This window comes from Myxine glutinosa, chromosome 1, assembly GCF_964187855.1.
Source record: "Myxine glutinosa chromosome 1, kmMyxGlut1.1, whole genome shotgun sequence".
In the NCBI taxonomy this organism is placed as follows: Eukaryota; Metazoa; Chordata; class Myxini; order Myxiniformes; family Myxinidae; genus Myxine; species Myxine glutinosa.
This window is the reverse complement of record NC_136261.1, coordinates 246698122-246717370: the sequence shown is the minus strand read 5'-3', so window position 1 is coordinate 246717370 and position 19249 is coordinate 246698122. Positions and strand designations below refer to the sequence as shown.

At 47.4% G+C, this 19249-nt stretch overlaps 1 protein-coding gene across 1 annotated transcript in view; it reads left to right on the top strand.

Annotated features, from left to right (window-relative positions):
• Positions 1-19249, top strand: part of VIPAS39 (VPS33B interacting protein, apical-basolateral polarity regulator, spe-39 homolog) — a 117130-nt gene that overhangs the window by 72335 nt on the left and 25546 nt on the right. Inside the window, exon 13 of the mRNA XM_068129785.2 lies at positions 18926-19001. Coding sequence (XP_067985886.1) covers positions 18926-19001 — 76 coding nt within the window. The remainder of the gene's footprint in view (positions 1-18925; positions 19002-19249) is intronic.

Below are 19249 nucleotides of genomic sequence, written 5' to 3'. Positions count from 1 at the left end.
AAAACTCCTCATCTCTCCAATCTCCTTGAAAGCTCTGCAACTACACCATGTGATTCAATAAACCTACTAGGTATTACCCTAACATCAAATTTATCCTGGAATCCACACATTTTGCAAGTAGCTATGTCTGCCTCGAATAAACTGGGAGTCCTGTTCAGATGCCGAAGATTTTTCCCCCTCTCAACAGTTGCTTCAACTATATAAAGGATTGATTAGTCCTTGTATAGAGTACTGCTCACATCTGGGAGGTTCTACCTCCACATACTTACTGGGCAGAATTGAATCCAAAGTAATCCGACTTGTCAACTCTCCAATCTGACCAAAACTCGACCCGCTCAAATTACATCTCTCTCTCTCTGTCTGTCTGTCTGTCTCTCCGTCTCTCCGTCTCTCCGTCTCTCCGTCTCTCCGCTCTCCGTCCTCCTCTCCTCTCTCTCCATCTCTCCTCTCTCTCTCCGTCTCTCCTCTCTCCGTCTCTCTCTCTCTCCGTCTCTCTCTCTCTCTCCGTCTCTCTCTCTCTCTCCGTCTCTCTCTCTCTCTCTCTCCGTCTCTCTCTCTCTCTCCGTCTCTCTCTCTCTCCGTCTCTCTCTCTCTCCGTCTCTCGTCTCTCTCTCTCTCGTCTCTCTCTCTCTCCGTCTTCTCTCTCTCTGTCTCTCTCTCTCTCCGTCTCTCTCTCTCTCTCTCTCCTCTCTCATCTCTCTCTCTCCATCTCTCTCTCTCCCCCCCCCCCCCCCCCCCCCAATAACTTGCTACTTGGGTGTGCCGTTATGATGTTTGTTTATTCAAACAAACTATGGAACTCTTTACCTTCTCATGTCTTTCTAACATTTCGACCTTCCCCTTTTCAAAAGGCAGATTTTTTTATTATTATTATTATTATTTTTTTACTTCCTCAAAAACTCTTAGACTATTATGTTTCTTCACTTTTCTATCAGTGCAGCTCTTTTATTTAAGGTCGGGCGTCAATGAGGACGATATAGTCCGTGACTGGAGCCTTCAACATAAAAAATAATTCTACAATTAAAGTCATCTGGGTCCGTTCCATTACAACTCTCCCACATCTGGGGGGCAGGCGCATACCTTCACCAAGCGCATACCTTCACCAAGCTGAACAGTTATGTATCCCACTGATGGGTCAGATCTGGACCTGAAGCAAAATTGAATTGGTTTGTTCTTGGCATGCAACCAACTCATCCACCTAGTTTTGTCACAACTCAATCATAACTTTTTGAAATGTAACTCTATATAGGGGTCCCTGCTATAAGTCTCCCCACTATCTGTTGTTCCATATACAAGTCTATAAGTTACTTAGGACCATTTTCATTATACATCCAACAATTCCTCGCACTAACGTCCATTTGGTGGAAGACCAGTTACCAGGTGTCCCACCCATAATGCTTTGCGTACCAGCCTCCCAGCATTCCACCCCACAATGCACTGCGGCACCTCCATCTCAGACTCTATCTCTCACTGTGAATTGTTGGACATAACATCACCACATACTGTATTGTATAGTACTGTATTTTTATCTTTGTGTACTATACCACATTAATCGTTGAACAACGAGTGGTAAATTAAGTGGTTACAAAAAGGGTGAACCTCCCCGCAAGCGGCAACGCAGTAGTGTACCTCTGGATGTCAAATATATACATAGTGAAACGAAATGAGAATTATGATGACCAGTCGATATCGCTCGCTATCTTAGTTTACCACCGACGACGGATAAAACTATTGTAAAGAACTCCAACGAGGGCCGTGCAGACGGCACAGCATGATGCGCAGCACACAAGACTTTCCGTGTGGGTAACGCGGCCCCTGCTGCAGGCATGGCCGAAGTGGGCACAGTGACTGTGGCAGCTCTTCGGGAGGTTGCAGTACGCGTGTCGGGTTTCACGGCACGAGCATGTGTGCTGGCAACAAGGCTGGAGCCCTGGTCCATGGGGGAAACCACAAGGCTTAGAGAATGATCATTTAGAGGGTGAAGGACTGATGGAGGGAGCTTGACAGAAGATTAGAGAGATTTTCATTTGTTATATTTTAATTTGTTTTCAAGAAAATTTGTTTAGTTTTGTTATATATATATTGTTGCGGATATGAGGATTGTGTTTTTTTTTATTGTGTGTATTATTATTATTGCTTTATTCTGAGCCTCCTTGCTCCAGTGTGTAAAGGTCAAAGGGCGTCCATAATTAGTCCATAAAGCAAACACGTCAGCCAATCATAGAATACCCCTGTTCGATAGCTTATATCTTATTATGTGTTTTAGAGTAAGGCCTTGTCTTCCATTAGAATGACACTCCATTGCACCGAATCAATAGAGAATAGCTCCCCTTCAATAATTCCATTTCCCAGCCAAACTCTCCATCTGTGGGTAAAGCAGTTCACAAGCATGGGGTGCACGCCCTCTCAATTCGCTGCTATAGTGAAAATGTGCTCCGTGCTCTGTTTGAACAGGAGGGGCGGGGTCGCCAGGGAGGCAAGCCCAGGGCGCGCCAAGAAGGGCGGGGCTGTGCAGCCATGCCCAAATAAGGAAACAAGCCCTTGGCTCGCCACGAGGGGCGTGCCGTCGGCGCGATGCCCAAATAAGTAGACAAGCCCGTGGGATTACCATACAAGGTCACGAAACAGAGCACGGGGGAGAGGGCGGTACCGAAACCGTGGAGGGCGTGTCAGTCCCGCGCTAAAAGGAGAAGTGAAAGAAAGGGCGAGAGAGACCCGCGCTGGAAGGGAAGTGAGAGGAAGAAAAATACGAGCTGAGCTGCGTGGAGAGGGACACGACAAAAGAAAGGGTCCAAGAGAAAGCCGAGGAGCTTTTACGAAACAAGCTACATGAGAGATACAACAGAGGAGTGCAGCCCCGTTTCAACCAGCCGCGTGAAGCCCTGACGGTTAGTGCGCTGTAAAGCGGAATACAAGGAGCTGCCGGCTCCCCGCTTCCCGCCCGGAGTGGACCTGCTTGCTGTGCCCGGTGATCCACTTGCTCATCCTTTCCAGCCATTCCTGCCTGCAAGTTCCCCATTTTGCCTACGTGAGTTTGTTTTGTTCGTGCTGTCCTGGGTAGTAACTAAGTCTGTATAAGCTAGTAATTTTTCACTGTGTCACCTGCGTCTCATGTCCCTGTAAATAAACGTGACTGCTCTTTTTGCTTATGTGTGTAAATAATAATAAACCCCGTTACTCTTCTGTACGTCTTCTTCTTCTTCTTCCTCTTTGCATTCGTCGTCTTAGTCTTTTCCCGATTGAGTAGCTGTGGCGCGATACGGCCAACGTCTGGGTGAATCGGGTTTAGTCGGGGAACAACTGTTCGGATCGCGGAGCCTCCGCTCGGCAATATAACATCCTTAACCGCGTACTGTAACAAATTGGTGTCGGGGGAGTGAGATACGGACCCGAAGCGCGCTTAACGTGCTCAAAATTACGAGCTGCTGGAAATTTGTGTTGTAAAGCAAAACCCGAATTTTGAAATCGCGCCATGGCTGGTCAAGGCGACGGGATGCCGGTGGGAGAGATACAGATAGACGGGGTAGAATCGACCCAGGACCTCGGGGAAATGTATGTGGAGGAAAGGGTGGAGGAGAGTAAAGAAGGTGTGGTTGAGGGGGTATCAGGCGCACAAAATGGCGCTCTCGCGCACGTGGTTGAGGGGGCCACGGCCGCGGAACCAATGAGCGCGGTCCAAATGCAAGCCTTCATGGCCCAATTCATGGTGGAAATGCAGGAAAAAAACGACAGTATGGAACAAATGGAAGACAGAAGGAGGGCTGATAGTGAGAAAATGGAAAGCAGAATGATGGGGGCCCTTATGGACAAAATGAGGGATGAAGCGAGGGCTCAGAGTGAGCAATTGGGGGTAATGAGGGACGAAGCGAGGGGTACCGGTGAGGGGTTAGACAATAAGTTTAAGGGATTAGACAAGAAATTTGAGGGGTTAGACAATGGGATAGAAGGGGTGAAAAATAGGTTAATGGGGTTAGAAAATAGGATGGAAGGCAAATTGTGGGAAATAGGGGAGCAATCCGCCCGAGAAATTAAACAAATGGGAGAGCAGATAGAGGAGGTGAAAATCGGGGTAGAAACCAAACTGGATGCTCAGAGGGATGAATTGGGACAGATGAGGGTGGCATCTACAAAAGAGAGGGAGGAGATGAAAGAGGAGATACGACGAGGTGTAAGTGAGTTGGTAGTAGCGCGAGTGCGAGGGAGCACATGGAAGCGCGGTGTGGTGAGTGTTACGGAGGAAGTAACGAGAGAGTGTGCGCAAGAGGATACGCGAGAAAGGTGTGTAACGGACGGGTGCATGAAGAAAGAGTGCGCTGTCAAGAGTAAGGGAGAATGCACGTCTGTGGTGAGTGTTACGGAGGAAGTATCGAGAGAGTGTGCGCAAGAGGATGCGCGAGAAAGGTGTGCAACGGACGGGTGCATGAAGAAAGAGTGCGCTGTCAAGAGTAAGGGAGAATGCACGCCTGTGGTGAGTGTTACAGAGGATGTAACGGGAGAGTGTGCGCAAGAGTGTGTGCGAGAAAGGTGTGTAACGGACGGGTGCATGGGGAAAGAGTGCGCTGTCAAAAGTAAGGAAGAATGCACACCTGTGGTGAGTGTTACAGAGGGTGTAACGGGAGAGTGTGCGTGAGAAAGGTGTGTAACGGACAGGGGCATGAGGAAAGAGTGTGCTGTCGAGAGTAAGGGTGAGTGCGCTGTCAAGAGTGGTGGTGAAAGTAGTGAGAGTGACACGGAGCGTGAGTTGGTTGTGACAGGTGAGAGAGGATGTACACCTGGAATGGAAGGATGCACACCTGGAATGGTAGAGCGTGTGTGGGAATGCACACTTGAGTTGGTAGTGAGGCACGTGGTTGGGTGTGCGAGTGAGAGCACACCTGTGATTGTCACAGAGGAGGTGACCGAGGAGGGGGCGCGAAGAGGTGTGTTGGTGAGGAGTGTGTGCAAAGGTGTGAGGTGGTCAGGTGTGTGACCAAGTCTGTGAGTGGAATGAGTGTACCTGGGTGTGTAAGAGAAGGTGCAATGACCAAGAGCAGGGAGACGGCTGGAGGTGTGAGCAAGGAACGGGCTGCGGGGTGTAAGCATGCAGGTGAGGCATCGACGGTAACCGGGTTAGCGGTTAGAACGACATTTAGCCGACTCGGGCCCTCGGTGCGCGTTGGGCAGCTTCGCGTGCCGCGAGGACCAGCGGGGATCCAAACCACGGCGGGTCCGAAAGGACCGCCGTACGTGATCCACGCTGGGCCTCGCTTGGAACGGACGCGTCCGTGCTCCGCTAGGCGGAACGGGCAGCCCGATAGGAAGGGTCGTCATGGCGACCCCTTTTTGTTGAGGCGTTCCGGCAGGTCGAGATCGGGACATTGGATGGCTCCGTGCCGAGGTGGTGCGTGGGATCTCGGCCCGGGTAAGCCCCCGTCCCTGCACCGAATGCGGGACGTATCCAGCCGCTGGCACAAAACAACCCGCATTCATTGCTCGGCTTTACAAAGCCGAGCTCTGGAAGTGAATTGGCGCACCGAGAGGCACTAGTAAGTAGACTGTGATGACGAGGATAGTGTTTTGGCCCCGAAATTAGAAAAACAAAATTTGATGATTGGCAAAGGATTGGCAGAGTGATTGGTAATGGTACAGTGATTGGCAGATGATTGGCAAATTTTTGATTGGCTGAAATTTGGTGAGCATAATTGGTAGTGGAACGTCCCCGATGTGGTGGGATGGCAACTCTGTCATCCCTCACAGAGGGGGGCAAAGGAGCACTAGTTATGGGGTTGATGGCAGTGAAAACTAGCCCGGGAGGGTTAGGATATATCGTGTGTAGGGCCCTAGAGATTGACATTAGGTAACGTTAAGATTAGTTAGTGACAATGATACCTGTAGCTGGGGACGCAGGTAGATTAGTGTGGATGATAATGACGTGGTATGTGCTTAGTTTAAAGGGAAGACAGGGAGCACTAAGTTAGCAGGGCAATAGGTAGTTTAGATGATGCCGTGTGAGTGTTGGAGGTGAATTCAGAAGTGTATTGTGAAAAGTGTGTGAAGAACAGGTGTGATTGCACAGGTGTGCAACTGAACAGGTGTATGGAGCAGTGTTTGAGTGAGAGAAGGTGATTGTGCGTTGTGTTGACCAAATGGTCCAGGAAGGAAGGAGGGTGCAGGTGGCACCAGGTGTGAGTGCACAGGTGTGCACCAACAGGTGTGTGGAATACATGGAGTGTGGAATATATGGAGGATTGGAATGGATGGTCGTGGAGTGAGTATGGTGGAAATTGTGGAGTGGAGTGGATGGTGCGAAGGTGTGAATGGGGGAAGAGTGGACCCCCATCATGAATACCCGGGGCAGGTAGTGTAAGTGTTAGGTAGAGGATATAGGTAAATTGTGGTTGGATATTGGCATCTGTGGTGCATGTGGAAGAATGGTGATTGGATGGGTGCATTAGTGTTGTGGAAATGGCTGGGCGTGTAGCCTGTTAGTGTGTGTAGTTGGTTTGGGCACTCCACCACTGTGAGGATGTCGGCCAGGTGAGGCCGCAGGTGGGCTCTGGGAGCCGGTAGAGTTGTTGTGGATGGGCCCGAGGATCCGGAGGATGGACCCGGGTAGCCCAGTGCCAGAGGGCACCAAGGGGTGACAGAGCCAGGAGGGGCCTTCCCCAGTTAGTTAGGTTAGGGTGAGGTGCTAGGTAAGCTCGGGTGGCAACTGCAGTGGTGGAGGTGTGCAGGTGGGTAGACCTGCTGGGAGAGCTACACGTCACAGCCCAGAAATTGTGCAAGGGCACCGGGAGATGAATCGGGGGAGTGAGACCCCAAATTGAGAAGCACCACAGTTTGGTCCACGGGAATTGGTTTTTAGAACCCATAGAGTAAGTGGCCAATGGATTGGCAGGGAAAGACCCCGGGTAGTGTAAAGTGTGTTAAAGTCATTTAGAAAGTAGTTAGGATGAAAATCTCCTCGCACCATCTGCATCCACTCACCTGAGATGACATACCTCCACACCATGCCATGTTCAATTATTTTTATGTGCAAATGTTTTGGATTGTGAGACGCATCATGACATGGGTGTGACATTGTGCTTGATGTTCCATCTCTTCCTCCTTATGAGGATTGATGATGAATTGGTGATGGCAAATTTTGGATAGAGGGATTGTGGTGACGAATTAAGGGAAATATGGGGAGACGTGACAGTAGTGACGAATTTGTAAATGTGTAGGTTTTTGTACATATGGGATAAGGGCAAGGGTAGTGTAGGTGACAGGGGGGGGGGGGGGTGACGTACGGTAGGGACGAGCTTTCTCACTTCGCCCTCCGTACGCATTTCGCCTTGCATTGCCTTGTTTGATGTGTACCCTTGTGACCTTACCCCTCGCTCATTTGTCTTCCCCCTTTTGTCTCCCACATGACCTGTGCGCCATCGGGCGCCGAGGGGAGCGTGCGTGAGTCCGCCATTGTGCGCCCGGAACTCCCAGAACCAGCTGTCTGCATCGATGCACCACATGATGGACCACATGTCTGTGGCCGAGCACCACTTATGGACCCCATGGGTTGGGGCATGGCCCCTCTGCTGGAACCGGCCATGAGGGCCCGAAATCTTGCTGGCGGACCTTGGCCACAGGGCACTGATGCCCCACAGGTGAACCACACGTAGTCGACCCTGTGGGCCATAAATAAAGAAAATAAAAACGGACACGTTAGGTGCATTTTATTGCAAATAGGCCGCCAGCAAAAGAAAAAGACAACAACTGGAAGAAATAATAATAACCAGCAGAGGGACCCGAAGAGCAAGAGACCACCTGCAGGGTTAGGGGTTGTTGATTTTATTTTTTATTATTGAACACTGATGAACTGTGGTGACTGCACCGATTGGTGCTTGAGGGTGTGTTGGTGCGTTATAGGTGCTTTCATGGTGCGTCGATGCAGAGCAGACTGTCCCCCCCCCCCCCAGAAAGAACGATCACAGGTCCTGGGTTGCGTATTGTAAATAAAAGTAGCGTCAATTGTAAATAATGCTCCCCACCATCAGTGTGTAGTTTGAAGACCATTCCGCAATTCGGTTAGCTGTGGGCGTGAGTCTGTTAGGCAGGGTGCAATGGAGCAGCGGGACATATTTATCTATGTTTTAAAACTGTCGCACTCAGGGTCAGGTTAAAAGTAGAGCGAACTACACCTACGTGTCACACTAAATAAAAGTTGTAGGCCCGGGCCGTGCCTAAGAGGAGGAGGAGGGTGCAGTGTTGCGGATATGAGGATTGTGTTTTTTTTATTGTGTGTATTATTATTATTGCTTTATTCTGAGCCTCCTTGCTCCAGTGTGTAAAGGTCAAAGGGCGTCCCATAATTAGTCCATAAAGCAAACACGTCAGCCAATCATAGAATACCCCTGTTCGATAGCTTATATCTTATTATGTGTTTTAGAGTCAGGCCATGTCTTCCATTAGAATGACACTCCATTGCACTGAATCAATAGAGAATAGCTCCCCTTCAATAATTCCATTTCCCAGCCAAACTCTCCATCTGTGGGTAAAGCAGTTCACAAGCATGGGGTGCACGCACTCTCAATTCGCTGCTGTAGTGAAAATGTGCTCCGTGCTCTGTTTGAACAGGAGGGGCGCCAGGGAGAGGCAAGCCCAGGGCGCGCCAAGAAGGGCGGGGCTGTGCAGCCCCATGCCCAAATAAGGAAACAAGTCCGTGGCTCGCCACGAGGGGCGTGCCGTCAGCGCGATGCCCAAATAAGGAGACAAGCCCGTGGGATTACCATACAAGGTCACGAAACAGAGCACGGGGGAGAGGGCGGTACCGAAACCGTGGAGGGCGTGTCAGTCCCGCGCTAAAAGGAGAAGTGAAAGAAAGGGCGAGAGAGACCCGCGCTGGAAGGGAAGTGAGAGGAAGAAAAATACGAGCTGAGCTGCGTGGAGAGGGACACGACAAAAGAAAGGGTCCAAGAGAAAGCCGAGGAGCTTTTACGAAACAAGCTACGCGAGAGATACAACAGAGGAGTGCAGCCCCGTTTCAACCAGCCGCGTGAAGCCCTGACGGTGTGCGCTGTAAAGCGGAATACAAGGAGCTGCCGGCTCCCCGCTTCCCGCCCGGAGTGGACCTGCTTGCTGTGCCCGGTGATCCCACCTGCTCATCCTTTCCAGCCATTCCTGCCTGCAATTTCCCCATTTTGCCTACGTGAGTTTGTTTTGTTCGTGCTGTCCTGGGTAGTAACTAAGTCTGTATAAGCTAGTAATTTTCACTGTCACCTGCATCTCATGTCCCCTGTAAATAAACGTGACTGCTCTTTTTGCTTATGTGTGTAAATAATAATAAACCCCGTTACTCTTCTGTACGTCTTCTTCTTCTTCTTCCTCTTTGCATTCGTCGTCTTAGTCTTTTCCCGATTGAGTAGCTGTGGCGCGATACGGCCAACGTCTGGGTGAATCCGGTTTAGTCGGGGAACAACTGTTCGGTCGCGGAGCCTCCGCTCGGCAAATATAACATCCTTAACCGCGTACTGTAACAATATTTTCATATGTTTTGTCTGTTTCATATGTATTTTTGATTGCTGAGCTTGTTGAGTGATGTTGTATAAGACATAAATTAAGTGTTGGAATGCATCGCCCCTTAATTACCCAAATTATTATGGGGAAAAATTCCCTGCTATCCGCCATTTTGTTATAAGTCCAACTTTTCTGGAACATCCGGTATCTTAGACGTATAGCAAGGATTCCCTGTATATAGTTTTTGGTCCCGTCTCTCAATGCTGAAGAATGGCTTCTTTTTTTTAACTCTCATTCGGATCCGGATTCAGATCTCGATTCGTCCTTGCACACAACCTGTCCACCGAGTTTCGTCCAAATCCGTTCACGACTTTTTGAGATATCGTGCTCACAGACAAACAGACAGGTGTGAAAACCTTCAGTCCATCCACCTTCAGTCCATCCACCTTCACTGGCGGAGATAATAAACCTAATATTTGGAAGAAAAAAAAAACTTCAATCAATCGATCAATAATCGGTTTGTTACAAAAAGACTTTCGCAGCCGTTGGCTGAATTACTCGGTTTACAAATATTGCAGGGATAACAACAAAATAATAAAGATGGCTCAAACATAAAATGGCAAATAAATAAGATAAAATTGCTGTCAAACGAAGAAAGAAAACACAGATATCTAACAAAACACAACAGGCATCAAACTCATTAACACAAGGACCTCATCCAATTCTTATACAAAAAAGGGGATGGGGCTGCACTTGTCGCGGTTGGTTGGACATCTAATAGTAGATAACATGCCAGAGTTCCTTAAGTTATTGTTCCTAGGTGGGGGGAACCAATCTCTGTGTATATTTGATTTTAAAAGTACATTACCAAAATTGAGGGATAGCTGTTCGAGCCTCTCAGAAAGAACAGGAATATTAAGTACCTGCATGAGATTTGGTTCTACAAAAGTCACTAGAGAGAATTATACGAAATGCTTTCTGTTGCAATTTCTCCAAACATTCCTTCTGGGCTTCAGTTAAGCCACAAAACCATGCGGGTGAAGCATATTCCAAAGTGGGTTTAACATACTCTAAATATACTGTTATTAAATCAGAAACAGGGATATTACCACGTTTCAGTTGCTGCAAAAAGTAGAGTTTTCTGTTGAAGGTTTTACACATGGTGTCCCATTTCTTGAGTGACTTTTGAACTTGAGTGTCCCATTTCAAGTTGTCTTGCACATGGATGCCTCACAGTTTAACACAATCTGTTTGATTAATAGCTCAGTCTCCGAGATGAAAACTAGGCACCTCTGCCGGAAGTCTTGGAAAACATGTGATCATGACTTGGCATTTACTAGTATTAAGATTCATGTTGTTTTTAAATGGCCATTCTTGGAGACAGTCAAGTTGTTGCTGCATACGACTAGTTTGTTCAGTGTCACTATAAGTTTGACAAAAGGTCATGTCATCAACATGCCTGTAGTGTGAAATTTCAGGATAACCGGAAACAGTCTTTTATCATGGCTAAGAAAGCAACCGGACCAATTTTTGTGCCTTGAGGAACCCCAGCATTGGGTATGTCCCATGTGGAAACTTCCCTGTTGTACCATACAGCCTGACTTCTATTAGATTTTTTTTTAAACTACAAATCCATGGGATAATAGATGCTCGAACACCAAGATTAATGAATTTATCAACAACAATCTGGTGGTTTACATGATCAAATGCTTTCGAGAAGTCAGTAGTTACCAGAACTGAAGAATGTTGGAGTTTATCAGTTCCCTTAAAAATATCATCCAGTATATTAACTAAACAATGAGTTGTAGACAAACCCTTAAGAGAGCCAAATTGTTCATTGTCAATGGAATTCGTAATGTCCTCACATATCCAGTTTACAACAAAATCCTCAAAAACTTTGGAAAATATGCACGTGAGTGAAATTGGACGCAGATTATCAAGATTTGGTGGTTGAGACTTTGGAACCGGTATAACATAAGCAGATTTCCAAATATCAGGTAATACACCTTCACGGAGTGAGCCTGGTGTTGGCTTAGCAGTTAGGGTGCCGGCTTGGTATCCTAGGATCCTGGGTACGAATCCCGGTCGATCGCTGAATTAACGCCAGGGGGGTTGACTCAGCCTGTCATCCTTCCGAGGTCGGAAAATTGAGTACCAGCTTGCTGGGATGAATGATCCCGGTGTGTACCCCGGTTTAGAATAGGTACACCGTATCCCTGCGCATCGTAAGAGCGTGACCAAGGGTTGGCGTCAGGAAGGGCATCCGGCCATAAAATCATTGCCTCAAACAGGGAACCATGATTGTCATGGGGCCCGCAAGGCTAACCCCCGCTCTAGCGGTGAAAATGGCCTTAAAACGATCATTTTCACACCTTCACGGAGTGAGCAGTTGAATATTTGAGTAAGTGGGAAACACAATTCATGTGCAAATTCCTTAATAATACGAGGTGGGATACAGTCCGGTCCGCCACTCATAGATATTCAATTTCTTAAGTTTCTTAAAAAGGTCCTGCAGAACCACTGAAGGGGATGGAGCAGCAGAGGGTAGGTGGTAGGCAGGCACCTGGTTAAGATCGAGTTGCAGAATGGCCTGAGCCACCGAGATCGTTGGCAGCATCCTTCAGTGACATTCCCGACAAGGTAAAACTTGTTTTGCTGTTATGTCCAGTAAGTTTTTTTGTTTTTTTTACCCTCGCAGGAGGAGAGGGTATTGCATTTGGGTCTGTTTGTCTGCTTGTTTGTCTGTCTGTTTGTTTGTCTTTGTCCGCACAGAATAAATATGATTTTCTCGGCAACCGTTGATCTGATTGACAGGAAATTTCCACCATAGGTGCAACTCCACCTGTATATTTTTTTTAATGATAATGATGACGTCATCGGTCACGTGGTTCGGCCGCCATCTTGGAAAACCGAAAAACTTTGCACCTCTATATCTCTAAAAGCGCTGCATCTTACTATAATTCACCAAATGTCCGTCCGTCTGTCTGTCCGTCCGTCCGTTCGAAGGTATCGCAAAAACGGCTGAACCGATCGCAACTAAATGTCGGGTGGGTAATCCTGGGACCCCTGGAGTAAAATAGGGTATATTGTTTTTCCAATTTCAGCTTTGGTCTCCAGCATTTTCAGGTTTGGACTCCCGCATAACGTTATTTTTCCGGGTACCGCACAATGGGCTGCACTGATCGCAACCTGATGAATGAAAACACACAGTTAAAAATAATGACCTCGGACAAAGACCTTTTATAAGGACATGGGTTGAATCCCTGCTTGAGAGAATGCCAACCCCCTCCCCGCCATCACGGTCGTCTCTCCAACTCACAATCCCACGAGATATGCGGAAAGGACGACCCAAAACCAATTATCTTGTTTTTGATTCGTATATAAACATCATTAAAAGTAAATAATGATCTCGGCCAAAGTTCAAACGACGTGCGTTTAATCTCTACATCAGAGAATTCCACATAGCTATTTGGGCGGTGTATACGCTAACAGATTGCTGTCTCAATCGATCTTGCCAAGGCCGTAACACCTATCGGCTCAAAATCCTTTTAACTGTTGACTTGGTAGTTTTTACAATTTTTTTTTTTTTTTTTTTTTTGTATACAAGATCGAGGCTCGTGAAAGAGCGAACATTAATCACACAGAAAGACAAACCGACACATAAAACATATAACATCGGGAGCGGTAGACAAGATGGGGAGAGAGGGGGAAGGACACAAACACAACATTTGAGAGCAGGGACCGAGAGACATGGAGACATCGAGAGATCTGAGAGAGGGCGAGGGCTTTGGGGGGGGGGGGCATGGGAAGGGGGCGGTGGGAGAGGTATAAAACATATGGACACTGCCAGGACTTCCAGGAAAGAAGTTGGAATTTCAAACAAGGTGGATCTGGGGTGAATTAGCGGGGGTAGAAAAGATCAAGGTTTTGGATGGGGGAAGATAAGAGATGGTGGTGAACAGCTGTTTTAAAGACCTGGAGGGAGGAGTGGGATTGAAGGGAGTGAGGGAGTTTGTTCCAGAGGCGGGAGAAAAGAGGAATGAAAGAGTGAAGGTGAGCAGAGAGCCGAGATTTCGGCAGTTTAACCATCAGAGGGTTGCTGGCAGATCTTGTGCGACCTGTAGGAATATTTGGGGGACAGAGCACAGAGAGAGCTGGGGGTGCAAGGCCGGAGAGGAGTCGGTAGAAGACAGAAAGACCACCTACCTGCCTGCGGTGAGTGAGTGAAAGGCCCTCAGAGCTTCATCGCGGGAGATTCCAATAATTCTGAAAGCTTTGGTTTCAACAGCATGAAGCCGAGCTAGGTGTGAGGCAGGAGCACCGGCCCATAGGGGAGAACAGTATTCCATTGAGCTGCGGATGAAAGCCTTGTATGTGATGAGGAGCTCAGGTGTGCCGAGGAAGGACTTCGCACGACGGAGGATGCCCAGTCGGCGACTGGCTTTGGAGGCCAGCTTGGAAATGTGGTTTTCCCAAGAAAGATCATGGCAGATAGTGAGACCCAAAATCTTGAGCGACAGAACTTCTTGGAGAGGATTGTTGAGAAAGTAGATGGGAGGGTTGTCCAGTCGATCTTTTCGGAGAGACATAGTAAGAGTGTGAGATTTGTCAGGATTGAAAGACATGTTCCACTTGTTTGACCAGTCTGTGATGTTGTCCAGGTCTTCAGAGAGTGAGGAGGCAGCAGACTGCCGATCTGAGGGAAGAGGAATGGAGCGGCAGAGAGTGGAGTCATCAGCAAAGAGATAGAGAGGATTTTCGAGAGAGTCAGAGAGATCATTGATGAAGACCAGAAAAAGCACGGGGCCCAGAACACTGCCTTGGGGAACTCCAGCCTGAACAGGAAGAGGAGATGAGAGAAACCCATTCAGGGCCACACGTTGACGACGACTAGAGAGGAAGTCCGCCAGCCATGCGTGGAGATTTCCATGGATACCAAAGGAGGAGAGTTTGGTGAGCAGAGCGGGGTGCCAGACCGTGTCGAAGGCACGTGATATGTCGAGGGAGACAGCTCTAATTTCCTGTTTGGCATTGAGGACCTCCATCCATTGTTGAGACAGCAGAAGCAGCATGTCCAGAGTAGAGTGACCTGGTCTGAAACCAAATTGATGATCAGAGATCAAGCCATTGGAGAAGAGGAAAGATTTCATATCCGAAGCAATGATGGATTCCATGACTTTGCTGATAATTGGGAGAAGGCTGATTGGTCTGTAGTTGCTAGTATCTGTTTTTGCACCTTTTTTGTGCAAAGCGGTGATGTTGGCTGATTTCCAAGCAGATGGCAGTTGACCTTGAGCAAAAGAGAGGGTGAAGAGAACAGAGAGAGGGTGATATAGAGCAGCAGAGCAGGATTTTAGGACCCGTGGGCTGATGCCGTCGGGTCCAGTTGCAGAATCAGAGTCGAGGGTTGACAGAAACTTTTCCACCTTGTCAGGAGGAAAGGACACGGAGTCCAGGAGCAGCAGGGTACGACTGGGTATGGTGGGTACAGAGAGGGATGGGTTTGGGACACAAGATTTAGAGGCAAACACAGAGTTGAGGCATTCAGCTTTTTCACGTGCGGAGTCAGCTGTGTAGCCGTTTGAGGTAAGGGAGGGGATGGAGGGGGAACAAACACCAGAACCTGATTTGACCAGACGCCACCAGGATTTGGAAGAGGGAGACAGATAAGAGAGTTCGGTCTTGAGAACGGAGAGATATTGTTTCCTGGCTCTCCTGAGGGTGGACACACACTTGTTTCGGGCTTTGTGAAAGGAAATGAGATTTCCTTCCGTTGGATTTGCTTTCCAGGAGACGAAGGCAAGTTGTTTCTGGGCAACAGCCTCACCACAAGATTCCGTGTACCATGGACGGGAGGAAGGGTATGACAACTGAAGACGAGATGGGATAAATCTGTGCATGAGAGAGAGCAATTTACTTTGGAAGAATTCCCAGGATGAGTTGATGTCAGAGGTGGTAGAGATGGGAGACCAGTCCAGATGATTGATGGCTGCTTGAAGACCGTGCCAGTTGGCCTGAGTGAAATGCCAGACTCGTCGACGCTGAGCAGGCTCCCTGAGGATGGTCAGAGAGATGTCCACTTTAACAAGGACATGATCAGATGATCCGATCGGAGCAGAAGAAGAGCAGCAGACATTTTCAGGGAAGTTAGTCATAACCAAGTCCAGAAGAGAAGATGTTCCGTTGACTGAGATCCGGGTCGGGAAATTGACAGATTGTGTCAGTCCCAGTGAGTCGCAGAAGTCCTTTGCTGAGGAGCCATGGCTGGTGAGAGAGGTACCCACACGCAGCCAACTGGCATGATGACAGTTGAAATCACCACATATGAGGAAGAGAGAGTTGGGATGAGTAGATAGAAGTTGGTCCATATCATCAGACAGCGAGATGTAGATGGAGTCATCACTGTTTGGTGGACGGTACAACACACATATGAACAAGAGGTGGGAGCGAAGGGGAAGCCGTAGCCAGAGGTATTCCTGGGGGTGAGGTGGAGAGAGTGCAGTGCAGGGCGAGTGAGGAAGAGAGTTTTTGATAAAGATAGCAACCCCGCCTCCAGGACGAGGCTCAGGTCTATCATACCGGAGGAGGGAGTAGCCCGGGAGAGATACTATGGAATCAGAGACATCATAAAGGAGGAAAGTTTCTGTTAAGCAGATCACGTCTGGTTTGACAGAAGCAACCTGTATGGAGAGATCAGTTAAGTTTGAACGAAGGCCCCGGATGTTTGAGGTCCATACCGTTAATGAAGAGGAAGGGGGAGCATCAGATACAGAACAGGGGGGAGGAGGGGTAGGGTAAGATGTGGAAGAGGTGGAAGAGGTAGGGAGAGCTGTTGAAGGTGTGTCAGAGATTTCAGAATAGCTCGGAGAAAGGGAAGGATGGGGCGGACAAAAGGTTTGATGGTGATTGGGTGAGCCACAATGAGGTGTTATTTGAGGAGGGGGAAGAGCGAGGCAGAAGGTTGGCGGAGATGGAGGTGAGAGTTTGAAGGGGGAAGAAGCGGGGAGGATGCTTTGAGGAGGGGGGGTGAGAGGGGGGAAATTGAGAAGCAATGAGGGTGGGGAGATTTGAAGGGGAGGGGTGAGGGGGGAGTTTGGGAGGGAAGGGACAAGGGGAGGGATTTGAAAGGGATGGGATATGGGGGAGATTTGGAGGGGAGGGGTGAGGCAGGAGTCTAGGAGGGGAGGGGCGAGGGGGCATCTTGGCGGGGAGGGGTGAGGGGGTAGTTTAGGAGGGAGGGGGCAAGGGGGGAGATTTGAAAGGGATGGGTGATGGGGAAGATTTGGAGGGGAGGGGTGATGGGGAAGATTTGGAGGGGAGGGGTTATGGGGAAGATTTGGAGGGGAGGGGTGAGATTGGATTTTTGAAAGTGTACGATTTATGGGAAACGAACATTTATTGCAAAATGAGTTTCTTGTGACCTTCGAGTTAAAAATACGTTTAAGGACGCTGGATGGAGGATGGAGTGCAGGAGAGTTTAGGGAATGTAGAAAAAAGGCACTATAGGAGATGGATATTTTTTTTGGGATGAATTGATTTGGTGAGCAAGTCGAAAGCAGCCTTTTAAAGAAGAAGAAGAAAAAGGTGTTATAAAATATGACGGAATACATAACTTGAGGGGAAAGTGTAAACATTGAAGGTTAATGAGTGAAAACTATCTGGGGAAATGGGGGAGAAACACGTGGTCGAAGAACGAACGAACGAATAAACGAATGAGAACAGAGAAGGAAATGTTTTTTTTGTTTTGTTTTTTTTTTTAGTTGAGATTTACACAAGGAAGTAGGCTATGGGTGAAAAGACTGGGAATACAGAGAACGAAAGTTATTGGATCACAAACGACGGACCGCTGAGAGAAAAACAAAGCCTCAAGGTTGTACAGTGCACACTGTACAAGGCCTCAAGACACGACACGAATTAACACGATTTTCAATACAGGTATGAAAGATTTGCACTGAAAAATCTTCGTCGGGACACAATATACGTACAACACCATAAATAAATACAGTTTTAACGAAAATACAAATGGGAACAATCACTTAACTTCGATTTCAAATCGTTCGCGACGCGGCAAAGGCCTTGCTCGCGACACGGCAAACAGACGATCAATTTATGAAAGATAAACACCGAGAAACAACCAAAGTTGCACACAATAACTTTACACACCGAAAGATAAATACAGTTTCGACAAAATACAATTGTGAACAGACTTAACTTCGAAAAACGTGGGGCCCCGTGTGGAGCTTCGAAAATCCCTCAATTCGAAAATCCCTCATTGTTAATGTTTCCTCAATGAAGGAAACATTAACAATGTTGTTGAAAGTTTATTTTGTGATTGGAGTTATGTTGTTTGGAATGAAAAAAGAGATATTGGCTTCAAGTAAATGACGACATGCTGTGATGGTTTCTACTTTCTAAACGTGAAATTCGCGGATCGACATATGCAGATTCGCCACGGTCCCACGATCAATGTTTCTATACGTGAACGTACCCATTTGTTTGCGTACGGGTACGTTTTTCATGGATGTCCTTCACAAACTTGCTGTCCATGTCTGACGTGCGACTGAAGGTGCTACAGGAATGTGGAATTTATTGGTTCATGCTTTAGCATTTGCCGTTTCTGCATTGCCTGTTTGCTTCTGGCCTCCCACCCGTTCGTAGCACGGGTACCTCACTAGTAGAAAAAATTTAGACATGGCTCATTGTAAAGAACTCTCCATGGGGAATAAAATATGTTAATTATGATGTCATAGGTGCCTCCATTATGACGTCATAATTCAACAAGTACAAAACTTCATCCGATCAAGATGAAATTTATTGAGCAGCATCTAGGGATAAATTGGTGGAGAAAAAAATTAATAATGACGTCTTTGGTCAAGTGGTTCGGTCGCCATATTTGTTTTTAACACAAACGCCTTAAAAACGACTGTAAACACATTCTGGCGAGGGTCTGCAATCTGTGATTGCTCTTTCTTGTTTTATTTGAATATGTCACTAGCGAGGGTTAAGCTTTTTCAATTTGCCAACACTGGAGTCATAGAAAAGTCGCTCAGCACGCTTTACTAATCTACTGATTTTATTGCGTAGCAGTCACCATGAAAATGATTTACCACTGGAGAAAGCTTTTTGTCTTTTTAGAATGAGCGATTTCAATTCTGATGTAAACCACGGTTTATCCTCTGAGTGAATGGGTGTGACTTTAGTTGGAATAAAATTATCCATGGCCTTGTGCAACTTGCACATTTAATCTTTTTATTTCAGTTGATATCAAGTACTGCACTTCAAAGTGACTAAATGTGTGTGCTTCCTTTTTGTGTGAATTTAATTTTTAGTTAATTTACGCAATGATGCTGTAATTAAAACAAAATTATCCCGCAGGCGATGTGGGCATTCCAGTCTGTTTTTAATAGGTACACATTGTTGAAATGATGCGCGTGTGTTTGCCCTTTCTCCGCAGCCTCCCTTTCAACAGTGAGGATTCGATGCACATACAAAACCAGTATACGCTGCTCGATCATCAAGGCATTATCGAAGTAAGATGCACTCGTTTATTCGAGGGCCGTGTACGTATGAATGGAAAGGGGACCCGTAAATTGAGAGAGGAAAGTAAAGCCCACGTACACGGATATGGGAGAATGGGGGAGGCACTTTGAGACAATACTAGTAATAGTTGTGAATGAAGATAGCGTAGGGTGTAATATGTCTACAATGTGTCCAATTTCTACCATAAAAAGATAGACAGCAGGTCCAACTTTTCTTTTCTTTTTTCCATGTCATGAAG